The sequence below is a fragment of the Sycon ciliatum genome, chromosome 11 (assembly GCF_964019385.1).
Source record: "Sycon ciliatum chromosome 11, ocSycCili1.1, whole genome shotgun sequence".
Classification (NCBI taxonomy): domain Eukaryota; kingdom Metazoa; phylum Porifera; class Calcarea; order Leucosolenida; family Sycettidae; genus Sycon; species Sycon ciliatum.
In genome coordinates this window covers 28,041,937-28,058,252 of record NC_088653.1, presented here as the reverse complement: position 1 = coordinate 28,058,252, position 16,316 = coordinate 28,041,937, and the positions used below count along the sequence as shown (strand labels likewise).

Here is a 16,316-nt window from a genome sequence, read left to right as displayed (position 1 = left end):
GACGGTCGTGATGACACTGTGCGGTGCTTTCCCCCTGACAATAACATTGAAAGGCAAAACACTGAACAGAGTCCAGAGCCAGCGACACCTGGGTATCGTCGTTCAGGCCGACCTGAAGTGGAATGCCCACATCCAGCACATCGAGAGCAAAATTGCGCGCACTCTCCACCTCTTGAGACGGATTCGTGGACGTCTTTCACCCACCGCCCTGTCAGCACTGTACACCACGTATATACGCCCCGTTATCGAATATGGTTCTCTGGCTATGTCAGCTATGAATGTTCAGCAACAAGATGCCCTCGAACGTGTCCAACGGCGGGCAGCAAAACTCTGCCTTCGACTCCCCCTCTTCAGTCCTTGCCACCACAGTTCGTTACTCCACCATGTCACTTGGCCTACCCACTCATCCCGCAGGAAGCTCAAGCAGCTACTCTTTGCACACACCATCGCTGTCAAACCATCCCCGCCACACATCCAGCTTGCGACCTCAGGCTGCATCACCGAGCCACGAAGCCGAGAATTGAGGCGTCATCGAGTCTTTGCCCTCCCCACCACCCACTCCACCCGCCTTCAACGTTCAGCCTTGTACTCAGCATGCACTCAGCACAATCACCTGCCACCACACTGTTACTCCCTCCGAGAAATAAATGCATTCAAAAGAGAAGTTACCCCGATCATAGTATCATCTATTTGCACATGCTCCAACCCCCGCTGTAGCCCAGCCTAGGTATAGTATTTTAATCAAGGTATATCGCCTACCTGCCCTCGCAATGGATATACTTCCCTCCTCGTCTTTACTTAAATGAAGCACCCAAACCACGGCTGCCACTAGCCACTGTTTCTCCCGGTTTATTGCACCCACTCTGATTGATAACACATAGTACTGTCTCTCTCTTATTGGCTACGACCACCGTGAGAATAATAATAATAACAACGAAGTCATGAAAGTCTTTCCACAGACTAGGCTAAAAAAATGGCCAATGTTGTCAAGCAAATCTGACTGTCGGCACAGTAAAGATAAAGGACAAACAGCATGGAGAGCTGGAGTAATGCGGAAACTTGCGGTCCCGTGCCTAACCGAGGGAGTTCGGAATGTGTGTTCTGCATGTACACGTGATGCGCTATGGCAAGTACATAATATCAGTCTGTTGGTGAGTTGATAACTTCACTTACCGTGCCATGCACGGAAACTTATTTTTTTCTAAACATCCTAGGTGGAAACTTCTAATCAGTGCACCGTAATACCTGTGTACAGAAATCCTACATTCATCGGCCAGTACATAATGTTAGACTTTTATTGTTTGTTGTGAAAAGAAGAAGGACAAAAGTCACAAAATGTAACGAGTTATGACTAACTGTCCACCAATTTAACCAGATTTTATACTGTCAGTGAGTGCGACAAAATGGCACAAAACTGACAAGGAGTACTGAGACATTCGGCAACCTGACACCTAGCTCCAACACTTCTCCAAGGCGCAAACCAACAACCTTCCAACTTGGAAGGCTCAGGTTCGGAAATGTCCAAGAGGGGAAGGAAAGCGCAACAAAGGAGAGCACGAGCTACGCATGACGGCAACAAAGAATGCCGAAAGTTACTGGATGATGATGAAACTAGTAAGACTATTGGACATACCGGCCTTACTACAACTCGATGACGCAAAGCAACAGACAACGCAACTTGGGAGGCTCAAGTTTATGTAATAAACGTAGAAAGGGGAAGCTAAGCGAAGACGAATTGTGACAAACCGAAACGTCAACATCCTACTGAAATCCACTATCATGTATGATGGACTAGTTATGTACAATAACAATTAGTTCCACACGACGTACTTTTCGCCGTATATGTCATGCCGGCTAATCAGGTCTGCAAAATTTAACTCGGATGGGGAGCCAATTGAAATATTGTGAAAAGAAGAAGGACAACGAACCTGAGCCTTCCAAGTTGGAAGGTTGTTGGTTTGCGCCTTGGAGAAGTGTGGGAGCTAGGAGTCAGGTCGCCGAATGTCTCAGTACTCCTTGTCAGTTTTGTGCCATTCTGTCGCACTTGCTGACTGTATTAGATCTGGTTACGTGGGTGGACAGTTAGTCATAACTCGTAACATGTTGTCCTTCTTCTTTTCACAATATTTTAATTGGGTCACCATCCGAGTTAAATCTTATTGTTCTCAACAATAATTATAAGGTTAATTTCGTGAGTAACTTGGCGGATCGAGCAAAATGCATCTGCTCCGCTTCTAAGCTCGTTGAGGAACTGGACTTCCTAGAGACAGTTTTTCTCAAGAATGGGTATCCTGAAAAACCTTTTTGAAGAAATTCATGAGCGAAAGGGTGAAAAATAAAGAAAGTACATGTACGTTTTGACAGGTAACCTGTCCTGATCTATGAGTTTATGCTACGGACAATTGTACAACAAACTTACTACGCGGTGAATTTTGTACCCGTTTTCACAACTGTACGTGTGTTCATGGTGAGGAAGAATGTCTTACCAACCTAACTCGAATCTAAATTAGCATACCAATTTGAGTGCCGACAATGTGGTAGTCGGTACGTTGGTAGGACCCTTCAACATCTGATCGCACGTATCAAGCAGCACGTCCTATTGCACAACTTGACTGGCTCGGCACGGCCGCTACGCCCTAAACACGGCAGGCCACCTAAGAACCCTGGGCTACAACCGTCATTAGTACAAGTACCACTATGGGTAGGAGTGTAGCGACCTGACTCACTGAGTATTACGTCATTCTACAAACGCATGCGCAAGAAATAAAATCATTCTCTTTGGTCTCAACTTCTTCGTTGTCCGGTTGGCCAAAGTAGCCGTCGTCTAGGGCCCGACGTAAAACCCTCGGCTATTCTGCCAGCACCTTGAGGAACTGATACGAGCCATACCAACAACAACGCAAAAGATTATCCTCGGTGATTTCAATGCAAAGAACGCCGCTTGGTGCCACTCTGACACGACAGATGCTGTTGGCGAGGATCTAGCAGTGCTGTTCCAAACTTACTCTCTACACCAACATGTCACATTCCCCACTCTTGTGCAGAATGGGCACCCTAAATCCTGCCTAGATCTCGTCGTCAGGGATGTAGACAGCGACTATGTCCTTATCTCTAGTCTCCCGCAGATCGACAACTCGGACCACCTATCCAGCAGGGGTTTAATCAAGCCAGTCGCTGCACCCCCTCGAGCCGTACCACCTCCCACCCATAACACCACCCATTGGAAATGGTCAAACCAAAGCATCAGCAGTCTGAAAGCCGAAATTGAACGCACATAACTGCTACCGGAAGGTGACACCCTGAACACTACCAACATAGACAACCTGTGGCACTCATGGAAGGCCAAAGTGTTCACTTGCGCCCGCAAACACTGTGCAGCACCTCACTCCCCGAGGCATACTAGCCACCCCACAAAGCCATGGCTGAACCCAGAGCTCACTAACGCCATCAGAGAAAAACACCGGCTCTACCATGCCTACTTGCGCACCCGGACGCCCCGCAACTGGACAGCATACACCACCCAACGCAACAAAGTTACTCACCTTCTCCAAATCGCTAAGTCTACATATGTCAGTAATGGCACTGGGACGAGCCATTCCACACCAAACCTACACAAACTGATGCGCGGCCTCCAGTCCTCACAACGACCTACTCTGCCAGACATGCTCTCCCAGGGCCAGACTCTCTCAACCCCCTGCTGAAAAAGCAACCGCCCTGAACGCTTTCTTTATCTCGCAGAGCCAACAGTCAGTCACAGGGTGCCACGAGGAACTACCCTCCATTCATTCCCCCACGCCCAATACACCTGGCCTCACTACACTTGAAACAACAGCCCAAGAGGTCTCAAAGTATCTGTCTAACCTGGACCCGTCAAAGAGCCCGGGCTGTGATGGCATACCAACCCGCCTACTGAAAGAGGCAGCCAGCTCTCTTGCGCCGTCCCTAGCAACCCTTTTTAACATCTCCTTCGAACGTTGCACTATCCCGCAAGAGAGGAGGGACGCAACAGTCACCCCCATCCACAAGAAGGGCAGCAAAACGGAGCCCTCCAACTATCGACCGATATCGCTACTCAGTGTGACGTCGAAAGTACAAGAGAGGATAGTTGCTGACCGCATCTCGAAGCACATCCAACCTCACCTCCCCAACGGCCAATCAGGCTTTCGGCGAAACGATGGCACCACACAGCAGCTATCTCGGTTAATCAATCAGATCACCGAGAAAAGAGACGCCGGGCAAACAGTAATTGCTTGCTTCTTCGACCTATCTAAGGCGTTTGACCGGGTGTGGCACCAAGGACTGCTTGCAAGATTGGCCCACCTCGGACTCGATGGCAAATGCTTCCAGTGGCTTGCCTCTTATCTCACTAACAGACGACAACGTGTGCAAGTGGAGAGCAGCAAATTAACCTGGCTGAACATTCCAGCGGGGGTCCCCCAAGGCTCTGTCTTGGGGCCGCTTTTGTTCACGGTCTACACAGTTGATCTGCCAACCGCCTGCATAAATGCCAACACTGAGTGCAGCCAGTTTGCCAACGACACTGCCATCATTGCCGCTCACGAGAATTTTCTAGCCGCAGAAGAGCACCTCCAGTCAGCTGTGACAACCGCGGCACAGTGGCTGAAGGATTGGCATCTCCTGGTCAACGAAAGTAAGACCACTGTCATCCACTTTCACCACACCAACCGGCCACCTCCCAGACCACCATCAATCACACTCAACGATACCAACCTCACTGTGGCCTCAAGGCATCGCCACCTTGGCCTCCTCATACAGCAGAATCTATGCTGGAACTCGCATGTTGACTACATCATCACTAAAGCGACCAGGAAGATGTTCCTTCTCCTGCGACTACGCATTTCCTTAAACACTTCTGCTCTCTCCTCCATCTATCTAACCTACATCCGCCCTATTCTTGAGTATGCTCGCACTGTACTCTCACCCCTCCCCGCAACCCTGAACGACCGGCTTGAGCGCATCCAATGGCGCGCCGCTCGCCTCTGTTTGCATCTCCCCCTCTTTGAACACAGAACCCACTCCGTGCTGCTGCACCGACTCAAATGGCCATCACTCAGCAGCCGCCGTACCCTCTCCCATATCCTTCTTGCACATAGCCTGCACCATAAATATGCACCACCACACCTTCTTGCAATTCACCTACCCCGCGCACGCTCAGGTTTCCCTGAACCTTTGAGCTACCCACAACACGTACAAACCGGCTAAGAGACTCCCCATCTATGCTTCTCTTGATCTCTTTAAAAGGATCGCACTCAGCATCCGGCAAATCAACCCCAGACGAGATTTCAAAGCAAACATCCTACCACTTGTCATCTCTTCCGTATGTACTTGCTCACATTGCTCAGCACATCTATAGCTCCATTGCGCCTACGTGATTAACTCCCAATTAGAATTGCCATCGCTACTGCCTCAGCAAGCAGCTAAACTTTGATCTCTCTTTATCTGATCTCCGTACCTGTAATTGTTTTTCTCTTATTGGCCACAGGCCATCGTGAGAATAAAATAATTCAAAACAACAACAACAACAAATCTAAGCAAGGCCTTCGATCGTCTGTGGCATGCAGGCCTTCTAGCAAAACTCTCCCACTATGGTGTCCAGGGCAACGCACTGAGTGGTTCCGACGGTACCTGTTGGGGCGTCGGCAGGGGGTCCAGGTGGATGGCGACCTATCGCCTTTCCTCGAGATCCCTGCCGGCGTCCCTCAGGGATCTGTTCTTGGGCCGCTTCTATTCCTCGTCTACGCCATAGACCTTCCACACGCATGTGAGAATCCCGCTACCACCTGTAGCCAATTTGCAGATGACACCGCTCTGATTTCCATAGCGAGAACTCTTCACGACTGCACCCGAAACCTACAACAGAGTGTCACAGTAGCTGGAGACTGGCTTCAAAGATGGCACCTGCTGGTTAACACAAAGAAAACAGTCATCCTCCCGTTCTACCAAAATAACCGCCCCCCTGAACAGCTACCCAAGATCACCCTCGGGAATAGTCCGCTTACCGTAACACAAAAACACAGACACCTCGGAATAATCTTTCAGCATGACCTCCGTTGGACGGAGCATGTTGAATACATAGTAAAAAAATCACTCAAGTCTGTTAATATTCTTTTGAGACTAAGGTCTACACTCACCATTAATTCTTTATCTCACATCTATCAGACCTACATACTAACTATATTCTCATATGCGAGCAATGCTCTCACACCGTTGTCACACACTTCCCTTCACAGGCTAGAACGACTCCAGTGGAAAGCCACCAGAATATGTCTCCACCTTCCCCTTTACACACACTTAGAACACTCCAACCTTTTGCATCGCATCAAATGGCCAACATTATTTTCACGCTTTGAAGTTAAACATATACTCTTCGCGCATTCTCTGCGCCACAATTATGCCCCACCACATATACTCTCGATGCATACTGCTAGCAACGTGCAACCTTCGTATAATTTACGTCGCTCTCGTACTTGGCACTTGCCAACTACGCGGACTGACCGCTGTCTCCATTCTCCCCTGTACAAGGCCCTTCATTACTTTAATTGCTTGCCCACCCAGCTTCGCGAAATCCCTTCTCGTACTCCCTTCAAATCCCAGATATCCCTGCTGTTGCACAACTCTGTATGCTCGTGTAGCGACCACCCCTGCCCGTACACTTAAGTACACAACTCTGTATGCTCGTGTAGCGACCACACCTGCCCGTACACTTAAGTAGTCATTAACCCCTTGGCCCTGCCCACCCAATTCTTCCTCACTCTTACTCCTTTCTTACAATTATTATCTCTTATTGGCCACTGGCTATCGTGAGAATAAAGATTTGAAACAACATCAAACACTTTTCAAGAGCTCGCCAGGAGTAAGAAGCAAGTTTTGAAGCTCTGAGTGTCATGACTACGTCCCCACCTTAGAAGCATATAATATGCACTGCTATTCTGACTAGTATTACCTGTCTACACACTCACATACACGCACACGCACACACGCACACACACGCATACACGCACACACACGCACACACACGCACACACACACACACACACACACACACACACACACACTCACACACACACACGCACACGCACGCACACACACACACTCACACACACGCACACAATTCCTCATTCTGTCCTGTCCTGCCGGCCCACTGCCGTAAAGGTTACGTGGTGCCATTGCGGGAGGAGGGAGAGGAGCAAACATGCCGGTGCCCCGTCCGGTCCCTGGACTGCCGAAATCCCTGGGAGCAGTCCCTTTGGCTTTTAACGATGGATCGAGCATTCCAGGATCCGACGCGGACCAGGCAACGCGTTCTCCTCTCTCTTCATGCTTTGGCAGATTTCTTGAAGTGTAGATCAGGGTCTCTGTCCACTCGTAGGTTCGCCAATCCGCCACGAGTGGGAGATTCAGGCGCCAGAAAAAGCGTTGCCATCGTGCACACCATGTACCATGTACCATGTATACGCCCGTCGCAAGAGAAGCACGCAAATCTGCAAATGCACTGGATGTGCACCCACAGATTTTCTCTTATAGTAACGATAGCAAACAGGATCTGAATGAGACAGATCAAGACTTGCGCCAGATAACTGTCGAATCTACACAACTGGCGAAGCCATGTGAATCGACCACCAATGCACCTCTGATCTACACCACACGGAGTACATCGGCATAAAATGGCCAAGACAGTTACATATGCACACTCTACACTTGCTGGGGTAACCAGTATAGACAGCAGATCGTGAACACACACAAACACTCACATACACACATACACACACACCTGTCCTGTCCTGTTGAGCCACTGCCATGAGGGTTACGTGAGCCCCGGGGGGCAGCTGAGAGAGAGGAGGAGCACACAGCCCTGTGACGATCCAGGTGATGCGGTAAGCGAAATCGGCGGGAGCAGGCGCAAACACATGTGAAACCCTGACTGTCCTGAACAGTCGGACGACTACAAGTCCGTGAGCAGTGATGACGGACGCGGCCACATGTAGACGCAAAGCAGCGGTCACAAGCCTGGCAGTGAGCGACGCAGCACAGCGGAGAAGCAGGCAGCGGCAGGGGTGCACCAACTGCTGACTGGGGGTAAGTACACCTGTGCCTTGCCAGACCTCCACGGGACTTTAGCCAACGGCCACACTCTCCACACTGGCATGCACCTTTCTGCTCCGCAACCGGCTTCGCACGCTCAACCTTACACTTGTGGCATGCGGGATCACTGGGGAGTGCAAACTGTCGGTCGCAGGTGTAGCAGGTAACGGGAGGGGGGGGGGGGTCTGCTGGGCATCTACCGGTGCTGAGTACGCCGAGCGCCAGGTGGAACGCAACTCGCATTCAGCTCGCCATTCCCCCTCGACGCCGCGAGAACGAAGGTCAGACATAATACAATCCTTCCAGCGCCGACGAGGGCCATGAGCTGGACGACGCGACGGAAGCGTGCCAAAGAGAACTTGCTTTGGCAGCCGTTGGTTCTCCATCCGAGCAACATGTCCAAGACATTCAAGGCGGCGGTGCACCACCTTCGTGCGGATGGTGTCGGGATCACCCCACCTTACACGTAGTTAGTGATTGGTGATGTGGTCATCTCAGCACACACACACACACACACACACACACACACACACACACACACACACACACACACACACACACACACACACACACACACACACACACACACACACGCGCGCGCGCGCGCGCACACATACATACACACACCCAAACAAACACAATACAATACAATATGCCCAACCGGAGATGATGGCAGGTCCCGAAGGGACCAACAGTGTTCAAGTCACGAGTAGAATCGGGCGTGGCGAGTCAAGTCCTGGCGAAGGCGATCTCAGCAGTCATCCGAAGAAATACAACTGCCGAGATACGTAAAATCAGGCACCAGCTCAATGCTACCCTCAGGCAACTCTAAAAGGCCGGATGTTGGCGACGGGGCATTCACTACCATAGCTTTGGTCTTGGTGAAGCTTACAGTAAGGCCAAACGTGCTTGCAGTGGCAACGAAGGAACTGCCAGCAGCTCCCATGTCCTCGACTGACTGTGTGTATATGGCTGCATCATCAGCGAATTGTGATTCCGTGACAGAACAGCGTGACAGGCGAGACTTATCTGTGCGGTCACCGACAAGCTTCCGACCAAGACGATATGCCACTGGTATCCCAGCAGAGACACAACCAGAATGCCACTCGTGCACGACAGCAGAAAAGTATAGGTTAAATAACAGTGGTGCAAGCAAACATCCTTGACGGAGTCCGTTGTGTACGGAGAAGCGATCCGTTGTTGTTCCTGAAACTCGCACTGCTGCCGACATACCATCATGCAGAGATTGAATTACCCGAAGCATCTGTGGAGGTACACCTAGCTTCTCAAGGACTGACCAAAGAGCAAGACTGGGGATCGAGTCATAGGCTTTACGGAGATCTACGAACAGTACACATAGCTTATCATCATGCTCAATGGTCTTTTCGATGAGCTGACGGGCCACGAAAATGATGTCATTGCAACCTCGACCACAACGAAAACCACACTGCGAGTCCGGAAGGACTTCCTCTGCTATAGATTGCATCCGTGTCTGAATGCTGCAGCCTTGCCGCACTTCATACACTTAAAGGCAGTCTGAAGCTCACCGAGAGTAGGTGGAGTACACACACACACACACACACACACACACACACACACACACACACACACACACACACACACACACACACACACACACACATACACACACACATACACTGGTATAGATCTGATTTGGAAAATTTATTTTCATTGTCATCAGGTTCGACTTCATTTTCTCTCTCATGATGCTGCGCTGACGAGTCCACAAAGGACAAAACAGTTCTGTCCGCAGATTGAGTTTACATACATATACACCAGGGGTGAAAGTTGGCACTGAGATACCGAGTTTGAGTAGGTCGTACTCTGATTTTCTCCGATCGAATTTTCGAGTATTCGATTATTCTTCATGGCTTCACAATTGCTCACCAAGGGCCTTTAAAATCACATAATTGAACCAATATGCAGTCATTTCCCTCGGTATAATGATTGGAGGGTCATTTAGGCTCTCTCTACTTGTGTTAAAATGTTCACCACACCGTCTGCACATCAACGTCTACTGCTGGCTGCCCTGAAACTGTGGATTGCTGTGGTAAATGATTTAACCATGGATGAACGAGTACTCTGATCTATTTTTGAAAAATCCGAGCCAGTACTCGAATGTTCGGCATAGTTGTTTCACCCCCAATTTACACATACACACACGTACACACAAAAACCCACCATGTATACGCCCATTGCAAGAGAAGCGTGCACATCTGCAAATGCATTGGATGAGCACCCACAGATGTTCTCTTGTAGCAACGATAAAAGACAAGTACCGAATGATCTACACATACATCTCTCTCTCTCTCTCTTTCTCTATCTCTCGCTCCCTTACTCTTTCCCTTCCTCTTTCTCTCTATCTCTCTCTATCTAGCTTATCTATCTCTCTCTTTCTCTCTCCCCCTATCTGTATCTCTATCCATCTCTTTCTTTGTCTTTCTCTCTCTCTCTCCCTCACTCTCTCTCTCTCTCTCTCTCTCTCTCTCTCCTCACTCTTTCTCTCTCTCTCTCTCTCTCTCTCTCTCTCTCTCTCTCTCTTTCTCACTCACTATACCGTTCTTTTATTTTTTTTAAATCCTATGATTGCAGTTGCTCACTTACACTTTCTCTAAAAACGTCAGGTCACCAAATATCCCAGCAGGTAGGCTTGCAAGTTGATTGTTACTCACATCTCTAAAGAGAAAGAAGATACAAAAAAGGTATAAAGGGGAGAAGTGCTTAGAGGTTATGATTTTTGCCAAGTTTGGGATCAAAATGTGATTCTTGCCAAGTTTTCGACATTAACTTACGGAAGGTTGTTGTAGCATATGTGCGGATGATGCACCCATGAATATTTCTGACATCAATACGATAATGATGACGTAAAAAAATAAAATGGCTGTCAGAGGCTCGTGGTCTGTCAGTAGCACAAATGATCGTCCGAACAGATACGTGTGAAACTTATGGACACCCCAGACGATAGATAAGGCCTCCTTATCTATTAGGGCTTACCGCATCCCGGTCTCGGTAAGCGAACGTGATGCGAAGCCGATAGGCCGTTCCATACCGTCGGGCTGAACATGCGAGAGCACAGCTCCCAGGCCGTCTTGTGAGGCGTCAGTAGCCAACTGTACTGGCAGGTTAGGGGTCAAAATGCATGAATACCTGATCCGATAGCTGCCTTCATGGTCTTGAATGCTGCTGCACCGTCAGCTGTCCAATGCCAAGACTGACCCTTTCGGAGCATGTGGCTAACAGGGTGCAGAGTCGTGGTGTCTCAGTCACGGTAGCAAAGCGAAAAGGTATAATGCAGGTTCTCCGTGTGTGCTTTTCTGCCGCAAGGTTGGATTCGGCTAGAGCATTGCCGCTGGGGAGCTCGAAATTAGATTACTTCCCATGTGACTTTTAACGGATAACTTCATTCAAGACCACTTGTTGGCGCTTGAGGACATGTTGAAGCAAACTATGGTGGTGGTCTACCCCAAATTTCAGAATGTAGTCTCGCTGCTGCTTTGCTGCTACTGGCCCATAAAGATGGCCTTCGCAATGGCTGGTAATAGGACAAGTTGAATTCATCGCTTCATTTGAGGGGCTCAGCAAGTCGCCAGTCGAAAGTTGGACGGCTCAACAATACTAGGTAACTTGGATCTGTGTACGCGAACATAGTTGGTTTGGCTGCGCTGTGTTGAATTCTTTATTCTCACGATGGCACCATCGCCAATAAGAGATAAATTTATGAGAAGGTGAGATTGTGGGTTAAACAGTTGGAAAGTGATTTACATCACTTTGAACTTTACAAGTATGGGAGAGGGTGAGTGCTGCAGGAGCAGATTGAGTTAATCAGCAGTGAGCAGATTTCTTGTTTGAAAGCAGGTCGGGAGGTGACGTCATGTGTTGTTGTTTTTCATTTTTTTTACTATGTTCCAGGGCATAGATTAACGGCCGGACATCGGACATTTTCCGGCCATTTTCGGCCACTGACTGGACGTTTTCAATTTCACAAGACATAGTGTCCGGTCAAAAAGTAAAAAAGAGCAGCGACCTTTCGACCTTTTTATGCAGAGTTGGGCTTTCTTCGGAGCTTCGTGCCAAATGCGACTTGCATTTCGTACAACTAACACGTACACCGTAGTCTCAGGCGTAGACTTCACTATATTTACTTGATCCGCCTGTGCGACGCGTTGTTGCTACAGTCAATTCACACTTTCGACCGGTGGTGTCGACTTCGCACTTGAATCGATGGGTTGGACTGCTAGTGCAGTTGTTCGCTCTTGAGAGGAAGATGTCATCTTTTATTTTTCACCCTTTCACTGTACTACTAAAAAAAAAGAAACACCCTAAAAATGTGTTGTGGAAAATGTCCGGGCATGTCCGGACAGATTTCAAAACGGAAGGACATTTGTCCGAGCTAAATGAAATCCTTAAGCTATGCCCTGATGTTCACATAACCAGCTCTAAAAGAAGAAGGAAAGACTAGAGACGTTGTGAGCAGCAATGACCCATCGTTATTGGACCTCGTTTCAAGGTGTTTCAGTGCGTGGTTCTCGTTAATTGTTGGGCCATATCTAAGGAACGGAGTTGGTTGGTTAGTTGGTTGGATATATTCAAAGTCGTACAACAAACAGGCATGTCTGCCTCCTTATATGAAGACGACTTCTGGCAGTTATTATTATTATTATAAGCATGTGCGTGTTGCTGGGGCCCCCATTCGGTCGAGGTTGCCCAGGTTCTGATGTGCCAAACTGATTATGCCAACGCCTCATGACGAAAACATAAAGAGAGAAACAAATCATGGGGAAACGAAACAAGAACGCTATTCGTACAAGCAAAACGGAAGCTAAACGATAACAAACAAACAAAAAAAAACAAAAACAAAAAAACAAAATTCAACGAAGTAGAAATGGAACGGCGGACAGACTACATGAAATTGAAAATACAAGAGCATGGACAGAATCGAAGGGAGGATGTGAGAGCAGAGGACTAGGGGAAGGGTACACTTAGGTAGAATGAGAAGCGAGTGGGAGGTGAACAAAAGAGAAACTGGAAAAAGAACCAGCATACACAGATGACAAATCACGAACAAAGAAGAAACAGAGAACACAAAACAGTGAGGACATAGCAAGCTGACCTGCGAGGAATTCGGTGATGGTGGGGGATTCTGGCAGTAAAACATTTCAAAAAGAAAAAGAGACACTCATAGAAAAGAAAACAAGAAAAGATAAGATCAAGAATGTATAGACTGAGCATACAGCTAGCCAGAGATTGAGCATACAGCTAACCTCGACATGTATCAGAAGTGTTTCTGAACTGCCATCATGTGTAACTGAAGTCCACATAGGGATAAAAGGAGCCAACTTTGAGCAAAATCGGATTTTTGGCCATGTCGGGTAATATTCGGTCATTACAGACATTGACTCTTAAAACAACTTTCAAGAACGCTTCAGCATTTCTTCACAATCAGGTCAAAGTGCAGGTTACTTACATTTCTCTCAAGCCAGTGTTGTTTCTAAAGATATCTGCTGACAAATGTGTTAGCATGATGTGAGCGATGTGTCTGTCAGGACATACATCACAATAAAAAAGCAAATTAAAATTAATGGAATTGAAATTCATTTACAGCATCGTTAGATGCTACAGACATGAAAATATAAACTATGCCGTGCAAATAAGGTGGAACAAAGTTGTATTGCTGTACCTCCGAGATTCATGCTTGCGCCATCATCAGGCTAAAAATTGATTAAAAAGGACCAAGTAACTACAAGCTATGCTACAGTGTCCACTAGCACCACCAGCTACTTGACAATCAGATCATGCGATAGCATTACACGACACTGACCGACGATACTGACGTTTTTGAAACTAACTGCCTGTCAGCTCTAGCAAATATTGGAGGCGCACTCCAACAGACCGTTCCAACTTGGAAGGTTCTAAGTGATAATGACAATCTGTACGAGGAGAAAGTGCCAGACATGTTAGAGCTTATTGGCAGTTAGTTGTAGTCTGTTTTAGTGGAGATTTTAGCCAGACTTGTAGTTCCTTGGTGTTTTTATTTGAAACTACTTTATCTATTTTTCTTGGTTCACCATCCGAGTGTATTCCAATATCAAATGCGTGTTGAAGAAAGCATCAAAGGATGAATGGGTTAATGAAAAAATATCGAGCAGTGCTCAAGCTGACTTTCATACCGTGGAATGTCAAAGTACTCCTTGTCAGTTTTGTGCTGGATTGTGCACGTCTGACTGCACAAAATCGAGTTTAGTTGGTGGACTCGATCGCATAACTTGCGCCCACAATTTCAACGTTACAGAAGTATCTTGTGCATGAATTATGTGAGAACCCCACACCCACATGTACACAGCCTAACCCGCGCACATGCGTACACACCATCCTACACACACACACACACACACACACACACACACACACACACACACACACACACACACACACACACACACACACACACACACACACACACACACACACACACACACACACACACTACTACTACTACTACTACTACTACTACTACTACTGCTACTACTACTACTGTAGCTTGGTTGCCACAAGGGCCACACCACTCCGAAAGGAGCCAGAGTCATTGTCAGGAGCAGAAACGGAGATGACGACTCAGGTCACTCTGTCGACGGAACTGATGGTTGCAGCGAGAACAGGGAACACCATACGACGCTCTATATCTTTCTATCCTCGCTCGCGCGCCCCCGACGAGCGGCAGTCTCGACAGAGCCGTCAGCATTGACAAACGTTCGGACGTTCCAGGTCGCAAAGCGGATATTCTTCGTCTTCGTCTCTCCGCTTCTGCCCCCGACACATGACTCGGGTCGCGTCGTAGCTAAAGAGACACACACACTACTACAGTGCTGGCAACTGAAATCCGACTCCCTTGGCGGCGCGGCGCACCGCCAAGGGAGTCGGATTTCAGTTGCCAGCAGTGTACTACTTGGTCGGCGTCAGCGATATTGTCGCTTATCTTTCAGCTTCGTTTTTATGTCGCCAATGCTCAATTGGCAGCCCATTTCATCCCAATTTTGGTTAGTAAGTTAGTTTACTAGTACCTGAAAGGTCTAGCTAGATTTCGAGTGGATTTAGGGAGCGACAGGTGGGGGATTCTGATTGATACAGCGCCGCATCAACATGATTGATACAGCGCCGCATCAACATGATTGATACAGCGCCGCATCAACATAGATTATCTTGTCACACTGTGCAGGCAAGAGCAGCACAAGAAAATAATCGGCTACTTGGGATCAGAAAAGGACATATGGATACGAGTTAAGAGTAACTCTCCATCACTGTAACATGATACTTTATACAGTCAGAAAGTGCAATAACTAGGCACAAAACTGACAGAGTACTGAAACATTCGACGTCCTGACACTACGGAGATGTGTTGAAGCTAGGTGTCAGGACGTCGAATGTTTCAGTACTCTGTCAGTTTTGTGCCTAGTTATTGCACTTTCTGACTGTATAAAGTATCATGTTACAGTGATGGAGAGTTACTCTTAACTCGTATCCATATGTCCTTTTCTCTTCTACATTTATTTATGGCTCAACATCCGAGTTTTATACTTGGGGTCAGTTCCATTTTGCAAAACGGCCGACATCGCTCGCCTCAGGGATCGCTCGCCAAGCTAAGATCGCAGTTCCCTCACATCCAGCTCAACGATCGGAGTATCCAGCGCATCGTCGAGATTTGCAAGTACTTAGCCGTCGTCGTTCAAAATAAATCTTGCAAATAACGGCGACTGATTTGAACCACACAGGCAGTCGAGCTGCCCGCGCGAAGTCTTATAGAGAAGGTACCTGTCACGGTCAACTTCCCTTTAGAACATAGCAAGGCAGAGGAGAGGAAGAGAGATGAGCTTGTTAAAGCGAGAGCGTCGATCCCGAGCAAACATATTTGTCACCAGCGCCAAGAGCAGCGACGACGAGAACCAAAAAAGTATGAAGCCTTCCTTGGACAATAAATTCCTCATGGTCAGTTGTCATCCTGTACCTTACCTTCCATCATACCAAGTTTCATCATCTCAAGTACACGCGGTGATGTCCAAAGTCTAAGTTCAAATTGTCGAAAGATAAGCGACAATATTGCTGACGCGGACCAAGTACTACTACTGCTGCTGCTGCTGCTGCTGCTGCTGCTGCTGCTGCTGGTGCTGGTGCTGCTGCTGCTGCTGCTACTCCTCCTC

The 16,316-nt window shown here is 48.0% G+C and overlaps 1 protein-coding gene across 2 annotated transcripts in view; it reads right to left on the bottom strand.

Moving 5' to 3' along the window:
• LOC135827325 (uncharacterized) overlaps positions 1-16,316 on the bottom strand; it is a 347,133-nt gene that overhangs the window by 295,398 nt on the left and 35,419 nt on the right. For both annotated transcript variants that reach the window (XM_065339846.1, XM_065339847.1), the window contains exons 5-6: positions 13,589-13,660; positions 10,729-10,800 (exon numbers count right to left, since the gene is read on the bottom strand). In XM_065339846.1, coding sequence (XP_065195918.1) covers positions 10,729-10,800; positions 13,589-13,660 — 144 coding nt within the window. The remainder of the gene's footprint in view (positions 1-10,728; positions 10,801-13,588; positions 13,661-16,316) is intronic.